Source organism: Nerophis lumbriciformis, linkage group LG31, assembly GCF_033978685.3.
Source record: "Nerophis lumbriciformis linkage group LG31, RoL_Nlum_v2.1, whole genome shotgun sequence".
NCBI classification, from domain to species: Eukaryota; Metazoa; Chordata; class Actinopteri; order Syngnathiformes; family Syngnathidae; genus Nerophis; species Nerophis lumbriciformis.
The window spans coordinates 13,383,489-13,409,511 of record NC_084578.2 but is presented as its reverse complement, the minus strand read 5'-3'; the positions used below and the strand labels follow the sequence as shown (position 1 = coordinate 13,409,511).

At 39.2% G+C, this 26,023-nt stretch overlaps 1 protein-coding gene across 1 annotated transcript in view; it reads right to left on the bottom strand.

Moving 5' to 3' along the window:
- obsl1b (obscurin like cytoskeletal adaptor 1b) overlaps window positions 1-26,023 on the bottom strand; it is an 83,475-nt gene that overhangs the window by 27,336 nt on the left and 30,116 nt on the right. The window contains exons 15-34 of the mRNA XM_072911989.1: window positions 23,365-23,640; window positions 21,014-21,289; window positions 18,227-18,502; window positions 16,379-16,654; window positions 15,336-15,395; window positions 14,960-15,235; window positions 10,778-10,837; window positions 10,380-10,655; window positions 8,578-8,856; window positions 8,198-8,473; window positions 7,843-8,118; window positions 6,273-6,548; window positions 5,888-6,160; window positions 4,505-4,780; window positions 4,152-4,427; window positions 3,748-4,023; window positions 3,393-3,668; window positions 1,600-1,869; window positions 1,216-1,482; window positions 823-1,092 (exon numbers count right to left, since the gene is read on the bottom strand). Coding sequence (XP_072768090.1) covers window positions 823-1,092; window positions 1,216-1,482; window positions 1,600-1,869; window positions 3,393-3,668; window positions 3,748-4,023; window positions 4,152-4,427; window positions 4,505-4,780; window positions 5,888-6,160; window positions 6,273-6,548; window positions 7,843-8,118; window positions 8,198-8,473; window positions 8,578-8,856; window positions 10,380-10,655; window positions 10,778-10,837; window positions 14,960-15,235; window positions 15,336-15,395; window positions 16,379-16,654; window positions 18,227-18,502; window positions 21,014-21,289; window positions 23,365-23,640 — 5,067 coding nt within the window. The remainder of the gene's footprint in view (window positions 1-822; window positions 1,093-1,215; window positions 1,483-1,599; window positions 1,870-3,392; window positions 3,669-3,747; window positions 4,024-4,151; window positions 4,428-4,504; window positions 4,781-5,887; window positions 6,161-6,272; window positions 6,549-7,842; window positions 8,119-8,197; window positions 8,474-8,577; window positions 8,857-10,379; window positions 10,656-10,777; window positions 10,838-14,959; window positions 15,236-15,335; window positions 15,396-16,378; window positions 16,655-18,226; window positions 18,503-21,013; window positions 21,290-23,364; window positions 23,641-26,023) is intronic.

Below are 26,023 nucleotides of genomic sequence, written 5' to 3'. Positions count from 1 at the left end.
TAAACCTAGTTCATAGTTGTTAGTTTCCTTTAATGCCAAACAAACACATACCAATCGTTGGTTAGAAGGCGATCGCCAAATTTGTCCTCGCTTTCTCCCGTGTCGCTGGCTGTCGTGTCGTTTTCGTCGGTTTCGCTTACATACGGTTCAAACCGATATGGCTCAAAGCTTCAGTTTCTTCTTCAATTTCATTTTCGCTACCTGCCTCCACACTACAACCATCCGTTGCAATACATGCGTAATCTGTTGAATCGCTTAAGCCGCTGAAATCCGAGTCTGAATCCGAGCTAATGTCGCTATACCTTGCTGTTCTATGCGCCATGTTTTTTTGTATTGGCATCACTGTGTGACGTCACAGGAAAATGGACGGGTGTATATAACGATGGTTAAAATCAGGCACTTTGAAGCTTTTTTTAGGGATATTGCGTGATGGGTAAAATTTTGAAAAAAACTTCGAAAAATAAAATAAGCCACTGGGAACTGATTTTTAATGGTTTTAACCCTTCTGAAATTGTGATAATGTTCCCCTTTAAAGCTTGGTTTAGCCAAAAAGTGCTGGCTTTTGACAGTGTAGTTCGGCAAATGTCAACAAAAAAAATCACACCAGTGGCCACAATGACCATTAAACAATGTCGTTGTAAACTGAAGACAATGACCCGTATAATGTTTCTTGGATGGAAGTCAAAATATTCAACATTGACACATTATGGGATTAAGGCAATAATTGGAAAAAAATAATAATAGTAACAGCCACGGATACATGTGATGACGACAAATGCATTATATTACCGACAATATTATGTTGATGGACAGAACACTCACCTTGAACCTGGAGTTCGCCCTTTGATACCAATCCCTCTGCATCAGCTGTCACTATGCCGCTATCCGAAACCATGCAGTTATGGATACAGAGCATGTGGCATAGTCCAATGCTGGAAACAACAGTGCGCTCATTCAGGGCTACCTGTTTGCCATTCAGGCACCACACCAATTTAACGTCCTCTGGTGAAATCATGCACTTAAATACTGCATCTTCTCCTTCACAAACAGTAACGCTATGAAGTTCCCCTATGAACTCCACAACTCGGGGAGCTGAAAGCAAAGCAATCAGTCAGTCATTTTAAATTGGCAAATATTTCTCAGTAGACGAATTACCTATTCATTTTCCCCCCATAAACATTAATCTATAAACTTGAATGATGGACATTTACTTACTGTTAACCGAGACAACAGCTGAGGTTCTGTCATCTGTGCTTTCACAGGCATATTCACCAGCATCTTCATCCAATAGTTCATGGACAGTAAAACTTCGCTCTCGACCTTGTGCCCTTATTCTGTAACGAGGACTTGGCAAGATTTCTTGGCCATCCTTCAGCCACAGGACATCTCCTTTTGGCTTATTGATCTCACATCGTAATGTGACGCTACTGCCTTTCAAAGACTCAACGTTCTCCAGCGGTCGGATAAATTTCACCTTCATTTCTGATGAGGGGATATAGAATATCATTTTAGAGAAGTTACCTTGGTGACAGTTATCATCACGGAATTATATATTGTGGAATCAGGGGCTCATTTTGATTAGGGGTGTCAGATTCTTACCTTTGACAAAAAGACTAAAATACATCTCATCTGTGCTTAGATCACAGACATAGTCTCCAGAATCTGACAGCTGCAGGGGATTAATAGTGAGCTTGTGGGTATTGCCCTCACTGGAGATGTGAATGTTGTCCTTGTTCAGTAGTTGGCCATCTTTCAGCCACCGCACATTAGCTTTGTCTTGGTTCACAACAGTGCATAGTGTTGTACTCTCATTTTCATAGGCAAAGATTTTATTATTTGCCTTTTTATTCACAAACTTTACTGGTACATCTGTGGGGGAAAAAATACAATATAAAAAGCTATTATTAAATTTCAGTTTGTCGAATTAAAAATAAACCTCTTTTTACCCCTGCCAGGCGGTTATGTAATCGTTGCAGTTGGTTTGTCTGTTATTTAGTTTGTTACCAACATAATTTAAAAAAAAACATTGTAAAACTTTCAGAAAAGGTCTACAATAGGATAAGAAACAACTGATTACAGTTTGGGCCTAATCCGGATAATTTCTACAATGGTACTTTCAGGGCCGTAACTAGGATTTGACAAATACCTGTCATGTCTGTGTAATCATGTTTTGTCTTAGTCATGTTTTGTTTAGTTATTGGACTTTTTAGTTTCTGGCTTTTCACTCCCTTGTCTTGTTTCCATGATTACCCATTAGTTTCACCTGTTCCACGTTTGGACTCATTGTGCACTCTTGTTTGTCACCATAGCAACCCATTAGTTTTCACCTGTCACGTCACGCACCTGTTTCACGTTTTGAGTCACGCACCTGTTTTCGTTAATCATGTCTGTAGTATTTAAGTTAATTGTTTTTCAGTTTGTCTTTCTGGTGACATCCCCACATTTATGCTCTGCACATTTCTGACTCTTTTTTCATGTCCATCGTTCACGCTGCTCCTTTTTGTCCATGCCAAGTAAGTTTTGTTTATTATTGCCACAGTTAGTGTTTTTTGTTGTTCATAGTTTTTGCCTTTGTGCAAGTGTTTGGTTTCATAGTTTGTTCTCCGACATTGCGCACGCCTTTTGTTTACTTCCTTGTTTTGTATTTGTAGTGTTTAAATAAAAATGTACCTTCATTCCCGTCTCGCCCGAGCCAACTTTCCGTTGCCTTCGAGAAAAACTAAACCCAAGGACCAAGTCTTGACAATACCGAGGTCAACAATTGGTTGTCCAAGCTTTGAAAGGCTGAAATCATGCGTATCCCAGCACCATATAAACAATAATAGCTTTCATTGGTAGAATTATCACATTTTATATCATCTAACATCTTTGAAAATCAGCAGGATTGTGTAACAGTTCACGTTTTTATTAATATGCTGAAGCTTAGCATATTAAACAATTTTAACATCATTTAAACATAATTTAAAAACCATACCAAAATTTCTTCCATGACCAGGATGGAACCCAAGACCTCCTCCTTTGCAAAGCAAGGGGATGAATACAGAGGACATGACCTCGCTGTCCTCAATGGTAGTTACGGCCGTGGGTACGTTATGTTTATGTTACAACCCTCAACTTCTTCAATTGTGTGCTAGTGGCGCCGCCTCCACCCACAGAGACAAAGACAGTCTTCACTCCATATCTTTAATTTTGGTATAAATAGCTCAAAAAGTTTCAAGACATGTAATAAATTAAAAAAAATACAAACAAGTGATTACATTTTGGGGGTGAGTCGGATCACAATCTAGATTCAAGACTTTTTGACTATTGGGAGGTAAGGTCTGGCAGAGGTCTGCGCTTTCCGAGTGCTTTACTAGTTTCTATTATGATATTTGCAAATATATTATACTTACCTTGGACCTTAACAATTGTGATCAATTTGTCATCTGTGGCATCACAAACATATTTTCCAGAGTCTGATGGCTCAAGACCAGAGAGAACAAGCTTCCTCATGACGTCATGGCTGTAAATTTTGACACGAGTGTCTGGTTTCAATATCTTGCCATTCCATAGCCACTGAACAGTGGCGTTGGGCCGAGACACCTCACACTCTAAAATAAGTTCTTCTCCTGTAAGTAATATATGATGCTCTGGGTGGCCAGAATTTCCAACGATCCTAGCTGGAGGCTCTAAACAAAAACAAATAGTCAATCAATTTCTTTCTGCTCAACGAAACATTTTTGCAATCCTAATTATCAACGCAAATACCTGCAACAGTGATATGGAACACCAGTTTATCATCCAGTGCATCACAAGTGTACTCTCCTGAATCCTCGAGCGAGGCGTTTAGGACTACCAATGAACGGAAAACACCCTGCTCTTCACTACAGTATTGCTCACTGTCATCAATTGGCTGATCATTTTTGTACCAGCGGACAGATGCGTTTGCCCTGGATAGTTCACATACTAGAATAATGTCATCAGACACTAAGAATTGCTTTTCGGTTTTTGCTTCTGTTTTTCCAATAATTCTTACAGGCAACTCTGAAAAGGAACAAGAAAAGACAAAGCCAAACGTTGAAAAATAAATAAATGATCCTGTTTCCTACAGAAACAAGTCAACAATGCACAGTTCAGGCTAACTGTTAGGTTTAACTCTTCATATGACCTACCTTGCACCTTTACATGGAAATCCATCACATCATCTTTTGCATCACAAACATATATTCCTGAATCTTCCAGTGTTAGTGAGTGAACTGTTAATTGACGCAATACACCATCTTCAACTATGGTGACAGTTGCTAGACCCTCCACTTCTTCTCCATTCTTCTTCCAGAAAACTACAGCATTTGGTCTGGATACCTCACAGTCCAAAACCAAGGTTTCTCCAACCACTTTTTCAAGCCTGCTCAATGTCTTTCGTGGTCGAACAAAGCGGACAGGAGGCTCTGTAAATGTCAAAAAGTATTGTGAGACACGGTTACACACTGACACGTTTCCTGTCAAAGCTTTCTGACTTCCTTACCAGCTATATTTACAAAGAATGTCATGGATTCATCTATCGTGTCACAGACATATTCTGCAGAATCTTTAATAGTTGTTTCGGGTATAATAAGCCTTCTGTAGACTCCATCCACCTCTAGTATGAGGTTGTCACTCTCCTCTACTTCAAGTCCGTCTCGATACCAACGGACCACTGCATGCGGACGTGAGATCTCACAGCTCAGAACCATCCTCTCTGATGTTTGTTGGCACAGTTCCATTTGAGACTGACTTGGCGACACAATCCGTACTGGAGGTTCTAGAAATAGACATTACTCCATTAGTGCCATTGCTACAAGTTTTCTATTCAGATTACAGTTAATCTGACGTGTACTGTTATCTGTCAGTATCGTTTGACAACAGTTAATGGATCTGGAATGAGTACAATATAAAGCCAAAATATATGAGAGGTCACTGCCTTTATGCTATTTTGTGGTAATTCGTCATTAAATGAAAGCATAATAAAATACTAAGATCTTATGTAAACATTCTTTTAGCTTCTGGTAGCTTATGAGTACTGGTAACCTGTTGGAGACCCCTGATACAAACTATATGAAGAGTGCTGTGTGGCATGGGTTTAGCCTTTGTAGAGTAAGTAAATTACTGAATGCAATCAATGTTTACTTTTATGATTTCCTTACACAGCATGCATAATTGCATTGGAATGAAAGAATAAGATAGCTATATGTTAAGATATGTACAGTACGCTCTGCATGCTTTGTTACAATTACTACATCGTAGGGCCTGTATACAATCAATAAACACAGTATACCGTAGGCTAATTATCCCATTCTTCTTTGGTCATTCTACTCATCACTCACCACATACTACATCATCAAATGCAGTTTTTTTTAATGCATCATATGGAAGGATTTTAGCCATTTTTTTTATTGGTAATATTAGGGCATTTAGGACTGATTTTTTTTTTTTATTGTATCTATGGTGGTGTAAAGAAATAACATCACATTGCATGAAGCCTATCAAGATCCATATTGTTTTATATGCCGAATCTCTCTTTTAAAACTTGCATTCATAGTTAAAGTGCCACTGATAGTCACAAACACTAGGTATGGTGAAATTACCCTCTGCATTTGACCTATCCCCTTATTCAACACCCTGGGAGGTGAGGGGAGCAGCAGCGGTGGCCGGGCTCGGAAATTATTTTGGTGATTTAACCCCCAATTCCAACCCATGATGCTAAGTGCCAAGCAGGGAGGTCCCATTTTTCAAGTCTTTGGCCGGGGTTTTAACTCACGACCTACCGATCTCAGGGCAAACACTCAAACCACAAGGCCACTGAGCAGGTTTTACATCCAGTACAACATTAAAACAATGCATGCACAACATGCAATGTCATGGTTCGTACCTGTAATACCGAGGTTAAAGAATATTGAATCATCCGCTGTATCGCAGACGTATTCTCCAGAATCCTCGACTCCACTAGTCAGAATCTTCAGTCGTCTATAAGGACCTTCTATCTTTAGCTTAATGTTCTCGCTGTCCTGGAGCTTTTGGCCATCTTTGTACCAGCTCACTATGCCATTTGAACGCGAGAGTTCACAGCTGAGAATAATTTCCTCAGGTACATGGCGGTCAAGGTGGACATCTTCCTTAGGGTAAATTATCATTACCGGAGGTTCTGTGAGAGATTGATAGGAAATGCGCACTCAGTCAACTGGCTGTTCTGTACATTTTATGTACTCATAATATTTGCATCTTGCAAATTAGGTTCACAAAAGGTCTTCCCTTACCTCGTATGTTCACCTTAAACATTATTGTGTTATCTCCTGCACGGCATGTGTACGTGCCCGAGTCAGAGAGTTGGGCTGAAAGGATTGAGAGATTTCTTTGGGTGCCTTCTGCTTGCATTGTTATATTGTTGTTTGAGTGGATTTCAGCTCCATCTTTGTACCACTTAACAACTCCATCAACCTGTGAAACTTGGCATGACAGATCGAGTCGGGATTTTTCCACGGTGCTCTTGAAAAGCTCCTCCTCTGGGATGTTTGCAAATGTCACCGGTGGTGCTGCAGAGTAGGGACATAACAAACGTTTACACTTGACAGACCGACTCTTTCTTGGAGCTCATATTCACTGCAGCTGCATGGCTGTTAAGACATGCAGACTTCAAGATGTTTTCATTAACTGTGCTACCACTCCACAAAAAATTAGAAATGAATGTTAATGACATTTGAAGCACAGTGAGAAGGGTGATACATGTGATGCATTAGAGCGTTTTGACGTATGATTACACTTTTGCGGGTATTAGAGGTTGTGACAAGAAAAACTAAGCTTATCACCTTCCACCTGTGTATCGCAATCGTTGGAATGTGACTCATCATCAGTTTTACGACTGTTCACCCCAGACAATGAAGAGACCGCTGAGTCCACATCAGGTGTCGTTGTACAGCCTTCTGAATTGATCTTTGTTCCTGATTGCGTAAAGAGATTTTTTCCATCCTTACACAAGCAATTCTTGCCCATAGAGTCTGAGACCTCACAATGGGTTGTGTCTGGGATGCCTGCTTCAATACAATAGGTTGTGTCTGGGTTGCCTGCTTCAACAGACTGCCTTGCCTTATTTTCCGGGAAAGCTGAGAATCAAATCAATGCTTCAAGAATTTCAGTTCATTCAACATTAAATTAATAAGTTTTGCAGCTCGAGATCTGCATCAGCCAGCATCTTGTCAATGCTTGTTCTCACTATTATCTCAGAACAAAAAGCATAATAATTTGCAGAAATATGCCCTAAGTAATGTCATCAGATCGATGCATTTACTATGAAATATTTACCAGCTATGTATTTTCCTAGTACATTACAAAATATTACCAGAACCAACTGACTAAATTACATCATTATGCTCAGGTTTTTTGCTGTATGATGCAGTTCAGATAGCATGCAATCCTTTTTTTCTGAGATTTTGAGTTAAAACCAGGGTTTATGACAACAGTTAGATCAAACCAAACCAAACTTCAGGCAATACGAGTGAAAAAAACAAGGACACTCCACGTTTTCCCTTCTGCAATAGGTGTAAGGGGTTTTAACTTGATAGCAGGGTTATTATAACTAAAATGTTCTTTTACCATCTGGTTTGTGACCTTTGGGTTTAAAATAACTAATGGGCTACATTTGAAATGTTAGTGTAGTCCTGTATTTGCTGATGATTTAGCTTGGAAAAATAAATATCTCACAGGATTCTTCTCGTGTCCTCAAGAAGTAGTTCATTCATTTCTAGTGTGTGTACCCTTGTAGTGATCTAAGTTGTTTAAGGTGTAACAAATTAAAGAAAAGGTTAATGATTTTAAAAATACATAAATCACCTGCGACATCCACCTTGAATTCTATGTGGTCATCTGCAGAATCACAGCAGTAAACCCCAGCATGTCTGACTTCTGCGGCTTTAATAACCAACGCTCTCGATTTTTCTTCTTTATGGAGTTCATAGTCACTCTTTGGACACAGGTCTTCTCCATCCTTGTGCCACTGGACCTGGGCGGTTGGCTCTGAGACTTCACACTGCATCCTAACTGGGCAGCCTGCCTCTACCAATTTGTTTTTTTCTTTGTCTGGAATGGCTGCAAATTTTACAGGAGCAGCTGGTAGGTGGAAAAGATTTTGAGCAAAATTAATCATATGGTACATTATACTTCTCAAACCTAAAAACAAAGAAATCACCTTGGATGTCCACATGGAATGTAACAACATCTTCAGCGAGTTTACAGCTGTAGAGGCCCATGTCTGACATCTTAGCTGAATGAATTATTAATTTTCTGAGGCTGCCACCTCTTTTCATGTCAAGACCCGTTTTGCAAAAAAGTTCTGTATCATTTTTAAACCAGGAAACCTGGGCAGAAGGATCCAATACCTCACATTGGAGAATGATTGGACAACCAACTGCAACCATTCTGTATTTTTCTGATTGCGGGACTGGCATAATTTGTGGCAGTCGGCCTAAGGGAAGAGAACAATTGAGTTGACAGTACAACCTCCAGAAAGTCTTACCTTGGATGAAGATGTGTGTGGTAACACAAGATGTCAAGAAAGAAACTGATCACCTTTTACATCCACTTTGAATGTGACGGTGTCATTTGCTGTTGCACAGTGGTAAACCCCACTTTGTGTGTTTTCAGCTGAAGGGATGACTAGTGTTCGTCTTCGACCCTCTGTCTGAATCTCCAGATTATCTTGTGGTTGTAGTTTAATCCCATCCTTGTACCAGTCAACGTTAGCAACAGAATCCTGAGCAAGCTCGCAGCTGAGGATAATGGCATTGCCTTCTTGAAATGTCTTGTTCCTTTCTGCCTCTTTGACCTCTGAGAACTTTGTGGGAAGAGCTATAGAGTTAAGATATTGCAAGAAAAAGAGAGTCTTAATACATAGAAATATGAGTATTGAGTATCCATGTAATTCCAAAAGATTTCAAGAAACAGCAGTAAGCAACTGAGAGCACCAATACAAACCATGCAATCAGTAATTGACTTCGCAGGTGTGCAGGAGTCAAATGTATGTGTTAACCACAGGTAAAAGTACACTGGCTGCAAGCAACCACAAAAAAGGACTCTAACCAAAACAGACATAATGTTTTTGACAAGTTATTTTTTCTTTCATAAATTTAAAAAAAGATGGCTGATAACATGACTACTCCTTGATTTACAGGTAGACAAAAAAGAAAGTCAGCAGCAAGATTTGACGTTTTGTTACAATATGCAGACAAAGATGTTTTCTTTCTGTTTAGTTTTTTTTTTAAAGAAATGTCACTGCTGTCAAAATGGAACCACAATTCCAGGATCCCAAAGAAAAATAATTAGAGATGTAAATGCGTTAAAATGTAATATCGGAAATTATCGGTATCGTTTTTTTTATTATCGGTATCAGGTTTTTTTTTTTTTTTTTTTTTTTTTTTTGTTTTTTAATTAAATCAACACAAAAAACACAAGATACACTTACAATTAGTGCACCAACCCAAAAAACCTCCCTCCCCCTTTTACACTCATTCACACAAAAGGGTTGTTTCTTTCTGTTATTAATATTCTGGTTCCTACATTATATATCAATATATATCAATACAGTCTGCAAGGGATACAGTCCGTAAGCACACATTATTGTGCGTGCTGCTGGTCCACTAATAGTACTAACCTTTAACAGTTCATTTTACTAATTTTCATTAATTACTAGTTTCTATTTAACAGTTTTTATATTGTTTTACTTTCTTTTTTATTCAAAAAAATGTTTTTAATTTATTTATCTTATTTTATTTTATCAATTAAAACAAAAAAGTACCTTATCTTCACCATACATGGTTGTCCAAATTAGGCATAATAATGTGTTAATTCTACGACTGTATATATCGGTTGATATCGGTATCGGTAATTAAAGAGTTGGACAATATCGGAATATCGGATATCGGCAAAAAGCCATTATCGGACATCCCTAGAAATAATTCATTTTATATGCAAAGGGGGAAATCATTATTTTACCCCCTCCTAATTTTGTATTTTCTTTACATAAACATGTCAAGAGAGACAAATCCAGAACCAAAGCATTAGAGGGGAACGGCACTTTAAAAAAAATAAACTTGTGCCCATCGTTCACTTTTCTTATGAGACAAGAACACACACACGCCTTTCTATTTTCTGTGTCTGTGTTTAAATTGTACAAAACTGTTAACAAGAAGCGGTTAACAATGCAAGTAGTGGGATTCTGCATTGTAGGTTTCAATGGTCAAAGTATAGAAACTGTAAGCAATATTTTGGTAGAAGAAAATGAATTGACAATGTTGTGAGTTCGGTTGAAAACATGAACACGTTCTGTTCCAAGTAGTTAACAGTGCAAGGCCAGTTAAAGTTCCGAGCATCACCTTTTACTTCCACAGTGAACTGGATGTCATCATCCTTCGACTGACAACGGTATATACCAGAATCAGCCACCTTGGCAGATGGAATAACTAGATTTCTCAAGTTTTCCTTTGACTGGATGTCTATTCCACCTTGAGGTAGGAGCTGTGTTCCATCTTTATACCATGTCACTTGTCCACTGGTGTCTGACAGCTCACACTGCAGAGCAATGGGGCAGCCTGCCATGACTGTCTTTGTCTGATCAGCCTCTGATACAGCAGAAAACTTCTGAAGTGGAACTAAAGGACGGAATGCAAAACGCAATTAGATTTGAAAAAGGTATTTTTAGTTTCCATTTTTATTGAGACATTCTTTTATGTATGTCAGAAATTGTTTCACCTTTACTTGTTTTAATTGTCACCTGCAGTCTTCACCTGCGACGTCACAGGTAAAGACTGCAGGTCTGAAATAAGACTTCTCTCTGAAGTCAGGATAAAGTCAGCAAAGCTTATTGTCCAAGTTTTTCCAACCCCTGTGATAAGAACAACAGATGCATGGCACATCTATCTCGATGAAATTCTATTTGAAGATCACACAAAAACAACGTGTCACCTTTAACGTCCACTTGAAATAGTGCTACATGATAGTTTAGTGTTTCACCATAGCTGCATCGGCTTAGCAAACAGCTTCTGAAGCCGGTAGCTCATTCTCTGTATATTCAGGCTCAAAAGGAATAGGTTCCAAATCCTAAATCTAGTCATTGTTGGCACTCACAAAGTCTGCCATCATTTTTATTAGTAGTTGTTGTTGTTGTTGTTGTTGGCAAAAGCAATCGTTGCTAGGCGTAGTTGACAAAACACCTTAAAGGGGAACATTATCACCAGACCTATGTAAGCGTCAATATATACCTTGATGTTGCAGAAAAAAGACCATATTTTTTTTAACCGATTTCCGAACTCTAAATGGGTGAATTTTGGAGACATCATGCCTCGTCGGTGTGTTGTCGGAGGGTGTAACAACACGAACAGGGACGGATTCAAGTTGCACCAGTGACCCAAAGATGCGAAAGTGGCAAGAAATTGAACGTTTGTTCCGCACACTTTACCGACGAAAGCTATGCTACGACAGAGATGGCAAGAATGTGTGGATATCCAGCGACACTCAAAGCAGATGCATTTCCAACGATAAAGTCAAAGAAATCTGCCGCCAGACCCCCATTGAATCTGCCGGAGTGTGTGAGCAATTCAGGGACAAAGGACCCCGGTAGCACGGCAAGCAATGGCGGCAGTTTGTTCCCGCAGACGAGCGAGCTAAACCCCCTGGATGTCTTGGCTCACACCGTCCCTTATTCCACCGAAGATGATCAAGAGAAGAATATTGACCCTAGCTTCCCTGGCCTGCTGACATCAACTCCAAAACTGGACGCATCAGCTTTCAGGAAAAGAGCGCGGATGAGGGTATGTATACAGAATATATTAATTGATGAAAATTGGGCTGTCTGCACTCTCAAAGTGCATGTTGTTGCCAAATGTATTTCATATGCTGTAAACCTAGTTCATAGTTGTTAGTTTCCTTTAATGCCAAACAAACACATACCAATTGTTGGTTAGAAGGCGATCGCCGAATTCATCCTCGCTTTCTCCCGTGTCGCTGGCTGTCGTGTCGTTTTCGCTTGCATACGGTTCAAACCGATATGGCTCAATTGCTTCAGTTTCTTCTTCAATTTCGTTTTCGCTACCTGCCTCCACACTACAACCATCCGTTTCAATACATTCGTTATCTGTTGAATCGCTTAAGCCGCTGAAATCCGAGTCTGAATCCGAGCTAATGTCGCTATAGCTTGCTGTTCTTTCCGCCATGTTTGTTTGTGTTGGCTTCACTATGTGACGTCACAGGAAAATGGACGGGTGTTTATAACGATGGTTAAAATCAGGCACTTTGAAGCTTTTTTTAGGGATATTGCGTGATTGGTAAAATTTTTAAAAATAAATCGAAAAAAAAAATAAGCCACTGGGAACTGATTTTTAATGGTTTTAACCATTTTGAAATTGTGATAATGTTCCCCTTTAAAGACATGACCTGTAGACCTGAACAAAACCTGAATGGGCTACAAGGCTAGCAACACAAAGCTTGATGAGCAAAAGAGTAATACTGTAATTCAGATTTAAAAGACGTACTTCGTGTTATAAGCATGGTTCATAGAATAGTGAGAATTACACGAGAGGAGCTGGTTAATTATCTTAAGGAAGTCACCAAGAAAACCGTAGGTAACATAATTTCCCATAGGATGATGAGCTCCTGGAGTGCATGAAAATGGACAGAACCGTCTGAAATTTGACACAAGAAACAGCCAATGACACAAAGAAGGCTTTCTGAATAAGACACCAATAGTGGTGTGAATCTTAGGGAATACTAACGATTCAGATTCCTCGGATGACGATTCAATTCAGAATCAATTCTCGACTCTCGATTCGAGACGTTTTTTTGAAATGTAATATTTGGTACAATAATTATAATGATATTTTTACAAAAGAGGTTAGAAAAGCTCTTTCTGGTCGCATCTGTTTAAAAATGTATTTTTTTTTTTATAAATCTTTAAAAATAATGATTCCATTTAGAATCCAGATGAATAAGAATCGCAATTCAGATGTGAATTGATTGTCTTGTGCACCGCCAGACACCAATAATATTATATCCATCGTTAAACATGTGGATACCAATATTCCGCTTTCGGGATGGTCATTTGTATCTTTTCCATTTTCATTTTTGTTTCTATGTGATAATTCAATAAAAAAACAAAAAACAATCAACGTAGTAACATCAAAATAAATCATGAATAAAAAACTTAGAACATCTGCCTCTCTCTGTTAAATGCACAGACCTGTACCTAGAATCTCCTGGCTTTAGAGAGAACACTAAGGCTTAGTCCAGAATTTGACTTCCAACATGACAGTGACTTAAAACATAACCAAGGCAACAAAAGAGTGGCTCATGAAGAAACTGAAGGGCCTGAGCCAGTCTCCCCAACGGAATAACATCCATCCATTTGCTACCGCTTGTCCCTCTCGGGGTCACGGGGTTGCTGCACCCTGGATAAGATGCCACCTCATCGCAGGGCCAACAGATAGACAACATTCACTCACATTCACACACTAAGGCTGATTTAGTGTTGCTAATCAACCTACCCCCAGGTACAACATGCAAACTCCAACCCAGGACCTTATTGTGAGGCACCAGAACTAACCTCTGTTCCACCGTGCTGCCACATAATAACATAGAATATTTAATTTATTGTCTCTCTTAAAATAAATCTACCATAAACTTGATGATCTATTCAAATAGACCAACTATTCAGATCAACTATTCATTTTTTATATATAATTCCCTCACTGTAATTCTAGAAGTGGTAATGTCATGGTATTTGTTTCCAATATAAATTTGTCAATATTAGAGACAAGATAAATCTCCTGCTGTTATCAATTGGCGCCTGCCATTCCTCAAGTTTGGTGACTTTACTTGTAATAAACCTTTTCCAAAGAGCTTAATTTTGGTCTCATCTGACTACATCACATTCTCCCAAGCCTGGTTGGATTTATTCAGGTGCTCACTGGCAAATCTTAGACAAGAAGGTACAATGCAGGATGTCAATCCATTCCAGCATTGTGTGTTACCAAAGCTTTTCTTGGTGACTGTAGTCCCAACTCCCTTGATATCTCTATTCAACTCTTTTGTAGTAATTCTGGGCTGATCCCTCACTTTTCTCACAATCATCCTTACCGAATTAAATGAACTTCTTGCGTGAAGCACTCGAGCATCAGCTATGACTGTTATCTTGTATTCCTTACATTGAGACAAATTATTCCATCTTTAGTGGTCTCTTTCTCACCAAACTTGTAACCCATTCCAGGTGCTCATTGGCAAACTTTAGACAGGAAGGTATTCTGCAAGCTCTCAATCCATTCCAGTAAAGTGTGTTACTCATGTTGTTCTCGGTGATTGTAGTCCCAATTCCCTTGATATCTCCATATAACTCTTTTGTAGTAATTCTGGGATGGTCCCTCCCTTTTTCACAATCATCCTTACCAAATGAAGTGAAATTCTTGAGTTACACACTCGAGCACCAGCTCTGTCTGTTATCTTATATTTCTTCCATTGGGATGAATTATTCCATCTTTAGTGGTCTCTTTCTCACCAGGCCTATAACCCTTTCCAGTCTTGTGTAGGTCTACAATCTTGTCCTTAAGGTCCTTTGATAGCACTTTGGTTTTGTCTATGGTTGTGGAGAGGTTTGAATGGAAATAGACTGTTTGAAATTGTATGTTTTCTTCAACATTCTGTCTGTCAGCTACAATACATTTAGCACCAAAAATATAGACTGTTTATGTCTTTTTAAGATTGTAAACATAAAAATCAGAATGAATCAAAGACTTATGTCCCTTACCGTATCTGCAGGTTTCAATGATTAAGTAGAAAAACTGTAAGCTATATTTAAGGTAAAGCAAATTAATCACAATATTGTGAGATTGGTTGAAACCATGAACACTTTGTGTTCCAGGTAGTTAATAGTGCAAAACCAGTTAAAAGTTACAAATCCGAGCATCACCTTTTACTTCCACAGTGTGCTGGATGTTGTCATCCTTCGACTCACAACAAAATACGCCAGAATCAGCCACCTTGGCAGACGAGAGAACTAGATTTCTCAAGTTTTCCTTTGACTGGATGTTTATTCCACTTTGAGGTAAGAGCTGTGTTCCATGTTTGTACCATGTGACTTGTCCACTGGGGTCTGACAGCTCACACTGCAGAGCAATGGGGCAGCCTGCCATGACTGCCTTTGTCTGGTCAGCCTTTGATACAGCTGAAAACTTCTGAAGTGGAACTAAAGGATAAAATGCAAAACGCAATTAGATTTGATAAGGGTATGTTTACTTTCCATTGTTTTCCAGACATCATTTTAGGAATGTCAGGTATTGTTTCACCTTTACACGTTTTGCCACCCGCAGTCTTCACCTGCGACGTCACAGGTGAAGACTGCAGACCTGAAAATAAGAAACTAAACATGTCTTAAATCAGAAGACTGAATAAACCTATTCGGTTTCACTAGTACCAACAAAATCACTTAAAGCATTAAAAAAAAAATACTGTTCCTACAGCATTAAAATATACTTTTTGAAAACTAACTCAGCTTCTCATTTGATGCAATCAATACACTTTTTGCAAATAAGTACTGTATATGATTCCCATTGTTTTGCTTATGGTCCAAACACTAACACATTTAGACTAACACAAGTTGGATAATCAAGTTAGTAAATGGGGGGTTATTTGTTATTTGTAATGACACAAAATGAATGTTACAACAACAATCTGCTGTTTTTACGATTGTTTCCCCAACAAAAACCCACAAACAGTTTACCAATCAATCGAAATGTTGCTCATTGCCTAGTGTAAGGTACAAAATACTTTTAGCATGTAATTACACTGGTGGTACGCAAGACATTTGTACAAGCTTCCAATGTGTCATGATTGCGCTGAGTTATTGATTATTTATTTGTTTGGAGTTATCATGTTAATACAAACGGGGTAGCGAACCAGTTCAGCAGTTATACGTTTTTGAGTTCAGGGCAGTTCATCCAACAAAAGGTGAACAATTTATTTTGTCCCATTTTTGGATAATTGTTTTCTATTTGTAGCTACTGGATGACTGCCCCTTGCTCAAGCTACTCATAAGGGAGTGTACGGGAAAGTCAAAAGAGTTTAAGGAAGACTGGGCGTTGTTGCAAGCAGAAGAGAAGATGGGGTCACAAGACCATGTACCTTAAAATCAGCATGGATCCAAAACCTATTTCCCCTACCATATATGCATATGCACTGTAGGTTTCAATGATTAGTTAGAGAAACTTTAAGCAATATTTAAGGATTTAAGACAAATTAATAGACAAAATAGTGAGTTTGGATGAAAACATGAACACTTTAACTTAGTTAATACTGCAAGGCCAGTTAAAGTTACTAATCAAAGAATCACCTTTTACTTGCACAGTGAACTGGATGTCGTCATCCTTCGACTCACAACGGTATACGCCAGAATCCGCCACCTTGGCAGATGGAATAACTAGACTTCTCAAGTTTTTCTTTGACTGGATGTCTATTCCACTTTGAGGTAGGAGCCGTGATCCATCTTTGTACCATGTGACTTGTCCACTAGGGTCTGACAGCTCACACTGCAGAGCAATGGGGCAGCCTGCCATGACTGTCTTTGTCTGGTCAGCTTCTGATACAGCTGAAAACTTCTGAAGTGGAACTAAAGGACGGAATGCAAAATGCAATTAGAATTGAAAACGGTATTTCCATTTTTTTCTAGAAATGTTTTTAGGTATGTCAGGTATTGTTTCACCTTCACAGCACCCCCCGCAACCCTGAAAGGGACACGCGGTAGAAAATGGAAGGATGGCTGTTTTAATTGTCACTGAATTGTCATTGAAAACTAACTCAGCTTCTCATTTGATGCAATAGATAAATTGTTGCAAAAAGGTACTGTACATTACCATCCAATGTTTAAGTCAATGCTTTGCGTATTTCTTATGGTCCAAACACTAATACATTTAGACAGAAGTTGTATTATGAAGTTAGTAAATGGAGTGTTAGTTGTTATTATAAATTACACAAAATGAATGTTACAGCAACCACCTGCTGTTTTTACGATGTTTTCTCCCGCAGAAAACCCACAAACAGTTTATCAATCAATGAAAATGTTGCTCAATGCCTAGCTAAAGGTACAAAAGACATTTAGCGTGTAATTAAACTGCTGGTACGCAAGACATTAGTACAAGCTTCCAATGGTAGTGTGTCATGATTGTGCTGAGTTATGTGATTATTTATTTGTTATCATGTATACAAGTGGGGAGGCGAACCATCAATAGGTTTTTGGGTTCAGGGCAATCCATCCAGCAAAAGGTGAACAAGTATGTTTAACAAACTAAGGAGAAAAAGGTATTTCTAATTAACCAAATTTGACTTAGTACTTTGGTGTGGAAAACCTTGTTGGCAAGAACAGAGGGTCAACGTTTCCTGTCGTTGGTCATCAGGGTTGCATATATTTCAGGAGTGACTTTGTTCAAAGAAACATACCCAAAGCAGAATGTTTCTACCTTTTCCTAAGAGTTCAATTTTGGTCTCATCTGACTACATCAGATTCTCCCAAGCCTGGTTGAATTTATTCAGGTGCTCACTGGCAAACCTTAGACAGGAAGGTACTCTGCAAGATCTCAACCCATTCCAGTAAAGTGTGTTACTCAGGTTTTTCTTGGGGAATGTAGCCCCAACTCCCTTGATATCTCCATCTAACTGTTTTGTAGTAATTCTGGGCTGGGTCCCTCACTTTTTTCACAATCATCCTTACAGAATGAAGTGAAATTATTGAATTACACACTCGGGCACCAGCTCTGACTGTTATCATGTATTTCTTCTATTGTGATGAAATATTCCATCTTTAGTGGTCTTTCCAGTCTTGTGTAGGTCTAAAATCCTATGATAGCACTTTGATCTTGTCGGTGGTGATGGAGAGGTTTGAATGAAAATTGACTGTATGAAATGTTATGGGTTATTTTTAACTCCTGTCTGTCAGTTACAATACATTCCGCATCAAAAATAAGGACTGTCCATGTCTTCGTAAGATATGTTGAAAAATCAGCATGGATCTAAGACGTGTTTCCCCTGCCGTATCTGCATATGTACTGTAGGTTTCAATGATTAAGTAGAGAAACTGTAAGCAATATTTGAGTAGAAGCCAATGAAATGACAATATTGTGAGTTTGGTTGAAAACATGAACAATTTCTGTTCAAGGTAGTTAATACTGCAAGATTAAAACAACACCTTTTACTTCCACAGTGAACTGGATGTCGTCATCCTTCGACTCACAACGGTATACGCCAGAATCCGCCACCTTGGCAGATGGAATAACTAGACTTCTCAAGTTTTCCTTTGACTGGATGTCTATTCCACTTTGAGGTTGGAGCCGTGATCCATCTTTGGACCATTTGACTTGTCCACTGGGGTCTGACAGCTCACACTGCAGAGCAATGGGGCAGCCTGCCATGACTGTCTTTGTCTGGTCAGCCTCTGATACAGCTGAAAACTTCTGAAGTGGAACTGAAGGACGGAATGCAAAACGCAATTAGATTTGAAAATGGTATTTTTAGTTTCCATTTTTTTTCCAGACATTGTTTTAGGTATGTCAGGTATTGTTTCACCTTTACATGTTTTAATTGTCACAGGTGAAGACTGCTGGTCTGAAAATAAGAAACTAAAAATACATTCAGAGGACAGAATAAACCTATTCGAGCTGACTGCTACCAACTAAGTCTCTTAAAGCAATTAAGCAGAAATACTGTTCTACAGCATTGAAATATCCCAGTGAGCATAATTGAACATTTGGCATTTTGAAAACTGACTCAGCTTCTCTTTTGACACAATCAATAAAATGTTGCACATTAAGTACTGCACATAAAGATTCCCACCCAATGTTAAAGTTGATGCTTTGGGTATTGCTTATGGTCCAAACACTAATACAGTGAGGCTAACACAAGATGGATTATGAAGTTGGGAAATGGGGTATGATTTGTTATTGACACAAAATGAATTTTACAGCAACCACATGCTGTTTTTACATTGTTTTTCCCCCAGAAAACTCACAAACTGTTGCTCAATGCCTAGTAAATGGTACAAAAGACTTTTTGCGTGTAATTACACTGCTGGAACGCAAGACATTAGTACAAATTTTCTATGGTAGTGTGTCATGATTGCGCTGAGTTATGTGATTATTTATTTGTTTGGAGTTATCATGTTAATACAAGCGGGGTAGCGAACCAGTTCAGCATCAATATGGTTTTGGGTTCAGAAACGTCAATCCAGCAAAAAGTGAACAATCTATTTTGTCCTATTTTTGGATGGATATTTTCCATTTGTAGCTACTGGATGGCTGCCCCTTGCTCAAGCTACTCATAAGGGAATGTGCAGGAAAGTCAAAAGAGTTTAAGGAAGACGGGTTGTTGTTACAAGCAGGAGTGAAAGTGGGGGCACAAGAGCTGAAGTCTCAGGGAGAAGTCAAGAAAAAGTCAGCAAAACACATTGTCCGAGTTATTCCAACCCATCTTTTTGTGGACCCCAAGACACCAATAATATAATCTCCATCGTTAAACATGTGGATACGAATATTCCGCTTAAGGGAAGTTCATCTGTTCCATTAACATTGTTGTTTTTTTTATTTAATTATTTCAATAACAAACAAAAAACAATCAACATAGCGTTAAAATAAATCATTAATGAAAAGGAGCAGAAAGAAGTATAAACCTATAACATCTTCCCCCCTCTGTTTATTGCACAGACCTTTATCTTAAAATCTTAGCAGAGAATCTCCTGGCTTCAGAGAGAACACTGAGGCTTGGTCAAAGATCTGACTTCCAGAATGACAATGACTCAAAACATACAACCAAGGCAATAAAAGAGTGGCTCATAAATAAACTGAAGTGCCTGAGCCAGTCTCCCCAACATTGGGGCGGCATGGCGTAGTGGGTATAGCGGCCGTGCTGGAAACCTGAGAGTTGCAGGTTCGCTCCCCGTCTCTTGACATCCAAATACTGTCATAGCTTCTCAAAATTAGAGACAAGATTAATCTCCTAATTGGAGCCTGCCATCCATTTCATTGGCCAAGTATGTTTAACACACTAAGGGGAAATATGTATTTCTAATTAACCAAACTTGACTTAGTACTTTGGTGTAGAAACCCTTGTTGGCAAGAACAGAGGTTTGACGTTTCCTGTCGTTGGTCATCACGGTTGCATACATTTCAGGAGTGACTTTGGTCAAGGAAACAGACCCAAAGCAGAATGTTTCCACCTTTTCCTAAGAGCTCAATTGTGGTCTCATCTGACTACATCTCATTCTCCCAAGCCTGGTTGGATTTATTCAGGTGCTCACTGGCAAACCTTAGACAGGAAGGTATTCTGCAAGATCTCAATCCATTCCAGTAAAGTGTGTTACTCATGTTGTTCTCGGTGATTGTAGTCCCAAGTCCCTTGATATCTCCATCTAACTCTTTTGTAGTAATTCTGGGATGGTCCCTTACTTTTTTCACAATCATCCTTACCGAATGAAGTAAAATTCTTGAATTAGAAACTCGGGCACCAGCTCTGTCTGTTATCTTGTATTTCTTCCATTGGGATGAATTATTCCATCTTTAGTGGTCTCTTTCTCACCAGGCCTATAACCCTCTCCAATCTTGTGTAGGTCTAAAATCTTGCCCCTAATATCCTTTGATAGCACTTTGGTCTTGTCTATGGTGATGGAGAGGTTTGACTGTTTGAAATGTTATGGGTTATTTTCAATTTATATCTGTCTGTCAGTTACAATATAATTCGCATCAGAATCCATGTCTTTGTAAGATAGTAAACATAAAAATCAGCATGGATCAAATACTTATTTCCCCTGCCGTATCTGCATCTGTACTGCAGGTTTCAATGAGTAAGTAGAGAAATTGTAAGCAATATTTTGGTAGAAGCCAATGAATTGACAATATTGTGAGTTTGGTTGAAAACATGAACATTTTCTGTTCGAGGTAGTTAATAGTGCAAGGCCATTTAAAGTTACAAATCAAAACATCACCTTTTACTTTCACAGTGAACTTGATGTCGTCATCCTTCGACTCACAGCAGTACATGCCAGAATCAGCCACCTTGGCAGATGGAATAACTAGACTTCTAAAGTTGTCCTTTGACTGGATGTCTATTCCACTTCGAGGTAGGAGCTGAGATCCATCTTTATACCATGTGACTTGTCCACTAGGGTCTGACAGCTCACACTGCAGAGCAATGGGGCAGCCTGCCATGACTGTCTTTGTCTGGTCAGCCTCTGATACAGCTGAAAACTTCTGAAGTGGAACTAAAGGACGGAATGCAAAACGCAATTAGAATTGAAAAGTGTATTTTTAGTTTCCATTTTTTTTCCAGACATGTTTTTTTGGATGTCAGGTATTGTTTCACCCTTACATGTTTTAATTGTCACCTGCAACATCACAGGTGAAGACTGCAGGTCTGAAAATAGGAAACTAAAAATATATTCAATCAGAGGACAGAATAAACCTATGTGGGTTTACTGGTACCAACTAGATCACTTAATAATAATAATACATTTTACTTATAAGGCGCCTTTCTGGGCACTCAAGGACACCGAACAAAATCAAAACAATAAAATCAAATTGGATAAAAACAACAACAACAACAACAAAGATAGATAAGATAAGATGATTACAATGAATAAGCAGTCAGGAATAGGTGTGTTTTGAGTCTTGATTTGAAGAGGGATATTGAGTCTAAATTACGAAGGTCTGGTGGTAAAGAGTTCCAAAGATGTAGGGCAGAGCAGCTGAAAGCTCGGGCACCCATGGTGGATAGTTTTAATAAGCTTCTTATTTGCTTAAAGCAAATAAGAAAAAAATACTGTCCCCATGAGCATAATTGAACATGTAGCATTTTGAAAACTAACTCAGCTTCTCCTTTGATGCAATAGAAAAATCGTTGCAAAAAGGTACTGTACATAAAGATTCCCATCCAATGTTTAAGTCGATGCTTTGCTTTTTGCTTATGGTCTAAACACTAATACATTTAGACTAACACAAGTTGGTGTATGAAATCAGTAAAGGGGGTGTTATTTGTTGTTATTAATGACACAAAATGAATGTTACAGCAACCATCTGCTGTTTTTAAGATGTTTTTCCCCCAGAAAACCCACAAAGATTTTACCAATCAATCAAAATGTTGCTCAATGCCTTGTAAAAGATCTAAAAGACTTTTATCGTGTAATTACCCTGCTGGTACGCAAGACATTAATACAAGCTTCCAATGGTAGTGTGTCATGATTGCGCTGAGTTATGTTATTATTTATTTGTTGGAGTTATCATGTTAATACAAGCGGGGTAGCGAACCAGTTCAGCATCAATATGTTTTTGGGTTCAGGGCACTCCATCCAACAAAAGGTGAACAATCTATTTTGTCCTATTTTTGGATGAATGTGTTGTGTTTTAGTGTGTTCCTGCCTTCTTTTTTGTCTGCACCTGTGTTTTAGTGATTCGTCCTCGGCGAGGGGCGGACCTGTTAACATACCTGCTCGCAATTAGCCCGCCAGTATTTAGGCTCGTCACCTACAGCTTGACCTTGCTGGTCATTGTTTCCTGAACTCCGCACGTGCATGCGCCTACTTCGCCTCATGGTACGTTGCTTTCCCTTGTCCTGTTATTTCTAACTTCTTTGTGTTTGTTCCCTAGCCTCTTTGAGGCAGCAAAGACTTTATGCGGTGCTTCGTGCGCCCTGGCTTTTACCCCTGCTAACCACTGAGGAACCTGTTTTGTTAGTATTCATGGTGTGCACTTCTGCCCCATCGCCTTTTGTTACACTTTTTGACTTATTAAATTTATTCCTTTTTGTATTTCAAACTTGCCTTCCGTCTCTGCATCCTGGGGTCACCCCCCTTGACCAGTTCATAACAGAATGTTTTCCATTCGTAGCCTTTTTTACCCTTGCTCAAGCTACTCATAAGGAAGTGTGCGGAAAAGCCAAAAGAGTTTAAGGAAGACAGGGCGTTGTTACAAACAGGAGTGAAACTGGGGGCACAAGAGCTAAAGTATCAGAGAGAAGCCAAGAAAAGGTCAGCAAAACACATTGTCTGAGTTATTCCAACCCATGTGACTGGATTTTTTGTGAACCTCAAGACACCAATAATTTTATCTCCATCGTTAAACATGTGGATACGAATATTCCGCTTTAGGGATGTTCATCTGTTCTATTTCCATTTTTGTTTTGTATTTAATCAATTCATTAACAAACAATCAACATAGCGTTAAAAAAATCAGGAATGAAAAGGAGCAGAAAAAAGTATAAACTATAACATCTGCCCCTCTCTGTGTATTAAACAGACCTGTATTTTGCAAGGCCAGTTAAAGTTACTAATCAAAACATCACCTTTTACTTCCACAGTGAACTGGATGTCGTCATCCTTCGACTCACAACAGTACATGCCAGAATCAGCCACCTTGGCAGATGGAATAACTAGACTTCTCAAGGTTTCCTTTGACTGGATGTCTATTCCATTTCGAGATAGGAGCCGTGATCCATCTTTATACCATGTCACTTTTCCACTGGGGTCTGACAGCTCACACTGCAAAGCAATGGGGCATCCGACCATGACTGTCTTTGTCTGGTCAGCCTCTGATACAGCTGAAAACTTCTGAAGTGGAACTAAAGGATGGAATGCAAAACGCAATTAGATTTGAAAATGGTATTTTTAGTTTCCATTTTTTTCCAGACATGTTTTTAGGGATGTCAGGTATTGTTTCAACTTTGCATGTTTTAATTGTCACCTGCGACTTCACAGGTAAAGACTGCAGGTCTGAAAATAAGAAGCTAAAAATATATTCAATCAGAGGACAGAATAAACCTATTCGGGTTTACTGGTACCGACTAAATAGCTTAAAGCAATCAAGAAAAAAAATACTGTCCCAATGAGGTACTGAACATAAAGATTGCCACCTAATGTTTAAGTCGATGCTTCACGTATTGCTTATGGTCTAAACACTAATACATTAGGACTAACACAAGTTGGATTATGAAGTTGACAAATGGGGTGTTATTTGTTATTATTAATGACATAAAAGGAATGTTACAGCAACCAACTGCTGTTTTTACGATGTTTTTCCCCCAGAAAACCGACAAACAGTTCACCAATCAATCAAAATGTTGCTCAATGCCTTGTAAAAGGTCTAAAAGACTCTTAGCGTGTAATTACACTGCTGGTACGCAAGACATTAGTACAAGCTTCCAATGCTGGTGTGCCATGATTCCGCTAAATTATGTGATTAGTTATCTGTTTAGAGTTATCAAGCGTGTTAGCGAACCAGTTCAGCAATAATATGTTTTTGGGTTCAGGGCAGTCCATCTAGCAAAAGGTGAACAATCTATTCTGTCCTATTTTTGGATAACTCTTTTTCATTTGTAGCTACTGGATGGCTGCCCCTTACTCAAGCTACTCATAAGGGAATGTGCAGGAAAGTCAAATGAGATTAGGGAAGACTGGGTGTTGTTACAAGCACTTGTGAAACTGGGGGCACAAGAGTTAAAGTCTCAGGGAGAAGTCAAGGAAAAGTCAGCAAAGCACATTGCCCGTTATTCCAACCCATGTCAATGGATTTTTTGTGCACCCAAAGACGCCAATAATATTATCTCCATCGTTAAACATGTGGATACGAATATTCCGCTTAACGGAAGTTCATCTGTTCCATTTCCATTGTTGTTTTTTATTTAATTATTTCAATAACAAACAAAAAACAATCAACATAGCGTTAAAATAAATCATGAATGAAAAGGAAACCGATTTTTTGTACAGTCCAGGTAGAGGACGAGACTCTGTCCCAGGTGGAGGAGTTTAAGTATCTCGGGGTCTTGTTCACGAGTGAGGGAAAGATGGAGAAGGAAATCAGCCGGAGAATCGAAGCAGCTGGGATAGTATTGCAGTCTCTCTGCCGCACTGTTGTGACGAAACGAGAGCTGAGCCAGAAGGCAAAGCTCTCGGTCTACCGAGCTATCTACATTCCTACTCTCACCTATGGTCATGAAGTGTGGGTCATGACCAAAAGAATAAGATCGCGGATACAAGCGGCCGAAATGAGTTTCCTCAGAAGGGTGGTTGGCATCTCTCTTAGAGATAGGGTGAAAAGTTCAGTCACCCGAGAGAGACTCGGAGTAGAGCCGCTGCTCCTTCACTTGGAAAGGAGCCAGCTTAGGTGGTTCGGGCATCTCGTGCGGATGCCTCACGAGTGTCTCCCTAGGGAGGTCCTCGTTGCACGTCCCACTGGGAGGAGACCCCGTGGCAGGCCAAGGACCAGATGGGGGAATTACATCTCCTCTCTGGCCTGGGAATGCTTCGGGATTCCCCAGGAGGAAGTTGCTAATGTTGCTCTGGAGAGGGAAGTCTGGGGGTCTCTGCTGTAGCTGTTGTCCCCGCGACCTGATTCCGGATAAGCGGTTGAAGATGGATGGATGAATGAAAAGGAGCAGAAAGAAGTATAAACCTATAACATCTGCCCCCCTCTGTTTATTGCACAGACCTGTACCTTAAAATCTTAGCAGAGAATCTCCTAGCTTCAGCGAGAACACTGAGGCTTGGTCAAAGATCTGACTTCCAGCATGACAATGACTCAAACATACAACCAAAGCAATAAAAGAGTGGCTCATGAAGAAACTGAAGTGCCTGAGCCAGTCTCCCCAACGTAATACCATAAAACATTTAATGTGTTGTCTCTTAAAATATAACTGCCATAAACATGATGATCTGTTCAAATAGATGAACTATTCCGTCAAACGTAGACTGCCATGGCTCAAGTTGGATGACTGTACTTGTAATGACTGATGCAAACCCATCACTTTTTCAAAGATGACTTCTACAGTTTGTCTAACTCTCCAAATCGTATTTGCCCTGCTGTATATATTAAAATTTGGCATTAGAGTGAAATCAAACTCAAATGTTCAGTCCAAAAATATTAACAGCCCATAAATGTTATATTAAGTTCACTATAACCCAAATAAACAATTTCTTAAAAAAATAATCAAAAAAATAAAGGCTATA